General features: G+C 28.2%; 1 protein-coding gene across 1 annotated transcript; it reads left to right on the top strand.

Annotated features, from left to right (window-relative positions):
• The first annotated feature begins 131 nt into the window (after positions 1–131).
• LOC107454975 (uncharacterized) lies at positions 132–7,021 on the top strand. Its single transcript, XM_071188534.1, has 6 exons — positions 132–382; positions 1,397–1,643; positions 2,953–3,193; positions 3,324–3,611; positions 4,484–4,666; positions 5,155–7,021. Exons 1-4 carry the CDS (start codon positions 183–185, stop codon positions 3,401–3,403), a joined length of 768 nt encoding a protein of 255 aa, XP_071044635.1. The 5' UTR covers positions 132–182; the 3' UTR covers positions 3,404–3,611; positions 4,484–4,666; positions 5,155–7,021.
• The last annotated feature ends 1,590 nt before the right edge of the window (positions 7,022–8,611 follow it).

Here is an 8,611-nt window from a genome sequence, read left to right as displayed (position 1 = left end):
CAGTCCACCATGGCTTGCGATGCCGGGGAGCGATATTCCACTATGACTAACTCTGGGGCACTTCCTCGCCAAACTGCGCGATAACTGCTTAATTGTTATGCGTGCCTATGTACGAACGAGTTGAAGCGTCTGTGGCAACCCTTCAATGTAAATAAGGAACATCGTCTTTTTAAACTTTCGCTATGGAGATCTTTAAAAATAATTGCCTTAACGAATTACAGAAGGAATTTATTCTGGTTTTAGACGAAGAAAACTCGGACGATGAAATAATTATTCTAAGATCAAATTTGAATGAGGATGAGAGTAATCGATTCGTCAAAAACTATAGTAAAGTTTCAAATACTAGCTGGATTGTTTATTACACTAGGAGAAATTTATCTAGGTAAGTTTCATTTTGCCATTAATTTTACTTGTTTTTAAATAAAAATATGTATCAACGAAAGCCTCTTCCATTAATATTTGTAAACTAAAGTTAGCCTAAAACTAACTAACTCAGTGGCGCGACAGCCCATTAAGAGGGCCAAGGCCGACTGTGCCCATCTCTGTTTTCTTGACCTTGGGCTCTGGGGTGTAGGAGCATATGTTCCGGTCAGGTGGTCAGCCGAACGTGGAACCCCCAGTGTTAGTTCCCAAGCATGCTTGGTACTCATTTTATCGACCCACTGAAGGGATGAAAGGCCGAGTCGGCCTTGCCCGGCCCAAGGATCGAACCAAGGACCTGTGGCACGACAGCGCGAAGCGCTACCGCTCAGCCACCGGGCCTAATGATGTTTATAATAAACAAAAGTTTTAAACACAATATTTTGTTCTACTTTCGTTTTTTATTATAATTAGTTATTCTTCCCCTCTTTTTTTAGAAAAAAATAATTGAAGTCTATTACTAAAACTAAACTCTCATAGAGTCAGTCATACATCATTAAATTTTTATGAAATATCACATGGGAATATATTTTTAATGTATTAAAAATATGCTTTTAAAGATTTAAATAACATATTAAGATGAGATAGCTATTCTATGAATTTGTCCCTATAAACAAGGTGCTAATAATTAGGAATAAAAATTTATTACCTGGCTGATAAAAATCCTACTATGATCTTTCCTTGTAAAGTTATAGCATAGATAATAATAATAAAAAAACTTTAAAATGGCTATGATTACACAATATATTATTTTGATAATTCAGTCATTAATTCTTATGAAGTGTTTGTTGAAGTTTAACCTTGTTGATATCTCCATGTCAGAAAATATGAAAGCTATATTACTATAATAATTCAATTCATAATTATTATTAGTAATTCACATTTTATTACCTACATTATATTTACAGTGTATATTTAAATTTTATTTTTTGGATGGGTGTAACGTTATGAGTTACTGATGTGTATTTGTTTTTAGGTGGCTTTACAGTAAATCATGGAAGTGTCAGCATTCCAAATTTCGGAAAACTGATGCCTCAGTGAAAAATATGGATTGTAGTGCTAGTATAACTGTGCTCACTAAAAAAATAAGCACAGATACTGTAAAAAAAGACAAATTTTTGCAGTCAGATATTCCTCTGCCAACAAAGATTTCAATCAAGCTACTACATTCTCATCATACTGATGTTGCTGATTCTCTAAGATTTCTTAGAGTTCCAGATGAAGTAATTATTTATTTGTATTGTTTATTTACTTTTATTTAAATAGTGTAGTAAGCTGAGGTGTCAGAGAAAAGTCTCAAAATTTAATTAAGAGAGATATAATACCTAGTACAGCTTCACAAAATCTTTTAAGTTTTTATATTTATATTATTTTGTATATATAAGTGTCAGTTGGTTTTAATATTTAAATTATTTGATTTTCGAGTACCCTAAAATTTTATTTAAAAGCGTAGAAATAAACTCTGTTTGAGAAATCTACTTATCTGTACTTGTGGTTAGAACAGTTTTAACATTTTTCACCTATTGGAGGATGCCAGTTATTGTTTTGCTGTTATACATTATTTAAAATTATGACAGCTTTAAATAGTTACAGTTTTATTAAAATTTAACAGAGATCAGCAATGAAACATTTGCGAGTTAAAAGTCTTATTGGCATTATAGCATCTTACTATTTTTTTTAAAGAAAAATAATTTATTTCCTAACAGTTATTTTCTTTGGGATTTAGTGTATAATGTATCATTGTGTACTAATCATTTCTATTTGTTGTAATAAGTAGGTTAGCAAAAAATAATTTAATTTTTAAAATTTTGTTTTGTTTAAAATTTAAAGTATATAGTTCAAAGAATTGTAAGCATGTTTATATATTTTTGACTTCCTCTTCTCGTGAGCCAAGTTACTCGACAAATGTTTGTTTAGCAAAACAATTATATGTAAAATAAATATTATAAGGTTATTTTACTATCTAACTAAATAAAAAATGTAGTTATAGCAAAAAGAAAAAAATACCATAAAAAATTCTTAAATGATTTACAGCTAAATGCAGTGATGATATATCTTTTTCATTATCTGTTAGTGCAAGCGTTTACCTCGTGATTTTTGTTATTATTAAAAATTAAATGCTTAAAAACCTATGCTGCCATTCAATTTTTTTTATTTTTGAAATAATGTTATAGCTATGTATAGTAAAACCTGTATAGATTGTTTGTTTTTGTAACACATTATTACATGATATGGTAAATAAACACTAACTGCAAAATAGTCAGAGTTTTTTCACTTGTAAAGTTGTTTATGTTTCTATGGGAGTTAGTATTAATTATAGGAGTTAGCACTAATAAAATTATCCATAATTAAAATCCAGCAATTATTAAATCCATAATTAAAATCCAGCAATACTTTTTCACATTATTGGTTTTTTAAATTCTATACATTTGAGAGATTGGTTTATTCAAAAGTAACTTTGTTTATATATTTTAAGATAGTTGTTCTTGAATGCAATTTTCAAATGTTATTTATAATATTCTTTTATTATAGATTAAACAACAGTTTTTTGACTATTTTGGTGATGGTTTAACTCCAATTGCAGCGAAGCGTTTTCATGAAGATGTATTATTAATGAATGAAAGCTACATTGAAGATCTTGCCAACTTAGCCAAAAATCCACCACAAAGACACATTTTATATTTATACGATATTTGGCGCAAAATAAATTTGGGAACAGCTGCTGTCCCACTTGAAAAAATTCAGGAAAAATCCAAGCTTTATGAAGAAAAAGGTAATTTTTTAATATTACAATAGATTTATTCTTATGGGTATTGTTTTATGTATGGATATTAGGAAAAAAACTGAAATATGGATTTACTCCCTTTCGATCCTACATTTAACTTGGTTTAATAATATTTTAGGGGCAACTAACTGTGGTTCACACTTTAAATGGAACATGGGCTATACTTGTTGTCACCGCCATTATGAAAAGAGTTCATGATCTGCAATCTTCTTCGGAAATCATTTTTGTTGATTCGACTGCCAGCTGTGACAGTTCAAGTGCGACGTTAACTATATTGTTATCTGCAACAAAAGTTGGAGCTTTACCGATTGCTGGACTCCTTCATGAGAGTCAAACAGTAGAATGTTACGCAACAGCATTTTCGCTACTGAAAAGAACATTTCCTTTTTGCTTCGGAAAGAAACAGGTGAAATTTCTTTCATAAATTTTTATTTTAAGTTATGAAATTCTCTAAGTGAAATTTTTATATAATTGCTTTTTATAAAATTCAGAACAAGTTTTAAATTTTATGTTTAAAACAAAATTATTAGTATTTTTTGTTTATTCTTATTTAAATTACTGTTTAAAAATAATTGATTTTGCCATTTAAAACATCATTATGTAAGAAATAAATCAAAAGTGTATTAGCAATACATATTCAATATGTTACCAAATCTGTATTTGATTTGACGAGTGCAAAACATGTGATCTTTAGAATACATTTTCTACACAAGAGTTTAAGTAATTTGGCATGGAGCTTAATTTTCTTTAATTTGTCTTAATTATTATTTTTTTGTATCTTGGTGTTACAATTTTTTATTGAAATCAAATTTACCATCTAAAGTATAAAGTTAATTTACCATAAAAGTATAAATTTATCATAAAATTTTAATTGACCATAAAAATATAATTTTTTTGCGATTCACTGTATATTTTGACTATGGCACTGTCGATACATACTGCGATATTAGACTAAAATATTTTAAAAATATGTCTGGAAAAGTCGAGGAATTTTCTTTGTTTCTTAGAGTAGCAGCCCTGTATTATTTCAAAAGTAAGTTAAATTTAAAGTCTTGTAATGTATATTTCAACTACAATTGTCATCTAGCGGCAAGATTTGAAACTATATCGTTTGAACACTGCTTTTTTGGAGAGAAAAAATCACTTTTGTAATAAGAAATGAATCATCATTTTCTCAAATCTTATTTTCATTATTGATGATTAAAATATGTCAGTCATTTTGTAAACAATCTGTATATGTGAAATAATCATAACTGTTTTTATTCCTCCAATATTTAGGCACCTATGGTTTTTATGACAGACGATTCCAAATCAGAAAAAAAAGCTTTGGAAGAAGTCTTTCCATCATCTGTGCAACTTCTTTGTCACTTTCATGTTGCCCAGGCAGAATGGAGATGGTTGCACTGTTGCAAAGATATTGATTTAAAATTGAAGCCTGTTTTCATGAAGCTATTTCAAGCGGTAGGAATAAAAATTTTTAAAAAAATATTGAATAAATCATTTTAGATATTTTTTGCAGTGAACAAATTATTTTATTTAAAAAATAATTAACTCTTTTCACATTAATTGGATATCATTTTTTAGGATTTAGTAAATTTGAAGGCATATTTTTAATATAGGCTTCTTAATTATTTTAAAAAAAAAAAATCTTTGTATGTTTTTTCCAGTTTTCTCCATATTTTCAATTTATTTTATCATTTATAAGTTATATATATTTGCAGCTCATACACAGTTTCTGATTTACTTTTATCCTTTGTGTCTTTATTGGGGTTCTTATGTATACTATGTCCATACTATTGTCACAAAGGTCATAATTAATTTTTGTTAGTTGAAATTGATACATTGTTTGCAATATTTTGTTTAAAAAAGTTTTATAATACAAGATACTTAATCTGTTGCCACTCAGTAAATCTAATTTCATTTAAAATTTTCTTTTATAACAATCTCAGGTCATGTATGCTAATTCTGAAGAAGATCTTCAAATTGCTTGCCAAGAGTTGATCAAGGCCTCTTCACTCCACCCAGAATATAAGAGTCGGTTTGAAAATTTTTTTCAACGAAGAGCAAAGTGGATCGAAAAAATTTTTTAATCAGAGGGCACCACACAAATAACTTTGCAGAGGCATCGATTAGAATTTTAAAAGATGTAGTACTTCATCGTACTAAAGCTTACAACAGCGTAGCTCTTGTAGATTTCATTGTTTCTGTGTGGGAAAACTATCTCATGCTGAAACTTTTAGAGTTTGCAAATGGAAGAAGAGCTATGCTCTATTCAAAGTTTGTGAAGAACATTGACATTCCTTTTGAAGTGTGCTGCAAGAAAATAAGTGAGAATGTGTTTGTGGTACCAAGTGCCACAGATAATAGCAAAAAATATGAAGTAAACACACAAATAGGAATGTGTAGCTGCATTAGTGGTAGTACTGACGAGTTTTGTAAGCACCAGTTCTACCTGCAGAAAAAACTTGGGACATCTATTCCTACATCCCCGATGTTAAATTCAGCGGAGAGGCATGGTTTAGCTTTGGGGGGNAAGGGGGGATGTACTCCTCCTAGTTTCTATGTCAATATAAAAGAAAAAGATGATTGTAAAGTTATTGCAAATGAAATAGAGGACATAAGTGAACATCACACATCAGTTACCTCTACTGATACATTTCAACATTTTGCATCAGTAGAAGAAAAGCAAGAATTACTGCTAGATCAGGACATAAGTAAGTCAACGGTAAAAAAATTGTCCAAATGTTTCAGAGATACTACTAAGTCTGATGTTGGTATGGCACTGACAAGAATGGCCTATTCTTTGCAACTGCATAAGAGCATCAGAGTAAAAAAAATTGAAGTGCAGCCAACGTCAATTACAAGAAGACGTTTTGGGGCCTCACGAACAAGCAGCCGTATTCAGCAAGGCAGGCCCATTAGATTAAAAAGAAAACATACTCTTTCTGAGAGCATTCAAAAAAATATTAGACATGCAAAAAAGCATGGAGCAAATCATTAATACTTTTAATTCTTTTTATTTAACTGAAATCATTGATTACTTAATTCTAAATTGATCTATTATTTTATTGATTTTACTTATTAATTTTTGTCGTTGAAACACATTGCTTTCCTCAAAATTCAGTGGTCTTAAATAATATATTTTTTTTTTGTAATTTACATGTATCAATAAAAGACTTGTGCTAATAATTTATTCATTTAAAATATAATACACCAGAATTTAACTTTTAGTCCTTTTGCCTGATTTTTAATTTTTAACCTGATCTAGCAATAATTTAAATTGTTCCAGTAATTCTTGTTCGTTTACTCATGCAAAATGTTGAAATGTATCAATAGAGGTAATTGCTGCTGTTTCAATGATTTACTATATATTTTCTGCACCAGTTTTTACTACAATTCACCAATGTAAATGTTGTAAAATTACCTACTTATTCTTTTCATTTGCTTATTTTCACTTGAATCTACCATACCTGTGCTTTTTTTTTTTTTTAATTTTTGATATTGCTTAATTTTGTGCATAAATGTTTCTAACTATTTTCTAAAAAATTGACCTAAATATTTTAATACAATATTAAATATATGCTGATAAATAAATATTACATATTTAATATTGTATATTTTAAATCAAATTTCTAAAAAGAAAATTTTTTAATGTCGATAGTATGTCTGATAATTATTGTATATATAAAGTGTAATCTATCAAAAATCAAGATCAGCAAAATAAAAAAAAATTCTGCTCTGACCACACATTGTGCTCTTTATTGTGTAATATATGTTTATTATTGCTTTATAATAAAATATATATTTTCTTATTAAGTTGCTTGACTTTATTTGTTAAAATTTTTTTCAATATATTTTTATTGTTTTAAGGAATTAAATTTACATATTTAGTTCATTTAACCTTTAAACTTTTTTTCTTTGACTGACTGATATAAATTGACATTTTGGACTACATTATTAAAGTTATTACTATATCATGGTCGATAAAATTGTCCTGATTTTCACTGGAATTTTTAATTTTGCTATTTCCCTAAACTTTTAAAAATATTTGAAGTAATATTTTAAATAAGGTTACTATATTTTTGCATTACATTACAATGGCGGTTTCTTCTGCTGAACAAAAATATTATGTTGTTAAGACATTTAATTTATTTTTCCCCTTGCATATGAGCTTAATGTTGATAAGAGATCCAAAAAATAGTTATTTGGTTGAATACCTGATATATAACCAAGATGCAGGCAAATATTTGGTTACCAATTGTGACTCATAAATTCTATTCTGGCCAAAATACTATACATTGATTATAATTTGAACAGCTTTTTAAACTAAAGGATTGATTCTATTTGTAAGTTTTCCAAAGAATTATAGTTACCACTTTATTATAATTATATTTTGAAGACATAATAATTGAATATACCTCTTAGAAACAACTTTTTACCATGCTATTTCTTTTTCCATTTCTGCACATTTTTTCCCACAATAATATATAAATATTTATTATAACATTCTGATAAAGAAATCAGATGGTTATCAATTTCTAAAATTTAATATGCTTTTATATTTAATAATAAACACTTAAAATTTATAATGCATAAATACAATCCATGGGTTTTGAGAGGGCGTGACTATGTCTTTTCATTTTTTCTGCACTCTTCACCGCTAGGGTGTTGTTTTCGTGCGTTTTTTCTCTTTTTGTTGTTTTTCATCTTTTTTACTCATTTTTTATGTTCTCAACATAAATTGCTATGTAATTTTTAACTTCCTTCTGGAAATTAACACCACTGTTATGCCAAACTATGTTTTGTGTTATGCTATAAATATTTTTTATTAACGAGGATTAAGGGTCAGGGATCCAGGCGCCTCAATAAACCTACGGCTAATGCCAGCCACCGTGACTTCCATGGGTTTTGTTGCTCAACATATATCAATTTATATCTTAATGTATTTATGTTCGACCAAATCGAATATATTTGGTGTTTTAGGCAAATAAGCCAGATATAAAATAATTTTTGCATTATCAATATTAATTGAAATCTATCATATCTTTTTCACTTCATAAATTTTTTAAAATTGTTTCCCTGAACATAATCAAAGAGAAATGATTTCAAGAGTGTTATATAATTAAAAATAATCTAAATTCATGAAGAAAAAGAAATGCATGTGCATGAAAGAAAAGAATTTTCATTTTATTTAAATTTTAGTACATAATCATTAAATTAAAATGTACTCATTAAAATGCAGCATATTTAGTATTTCTCTCAACATTTAATTGTTGTCTAAATGCTACACCATATAATTAAGCAATATATTTATGAATCAAGTTTTGTTTCAAATTTTTTACTCTAAAAACAAAATTAAATCTGATCTCACACTAATTAGTGTACAGTCCGCAAAAAAAAAAAAGA

This window comes from Parasteatoda tepidariorum, unplaced genomic scaffold (genome assembly GCF_043381705.1).
Source record: "Parasteatoda tepidariorum isolate YZ-2023 unplaced genomic scaffold, CAS_Ptep_4.0 HiC_scaffold_2213, whole genome shotgun sequence".
Taxonomy (NCBI): Eukaryota; Metazoa; Arthropoda; class Arachnida; order Araneae; family Theridiidae; genus Parasteatoda; species Parasteatoda tepidariorum.
Note: the sequence above shows the minus strand (reverse complement) of the source record. Positions and strands in the feature narration are given on the sequence as shown.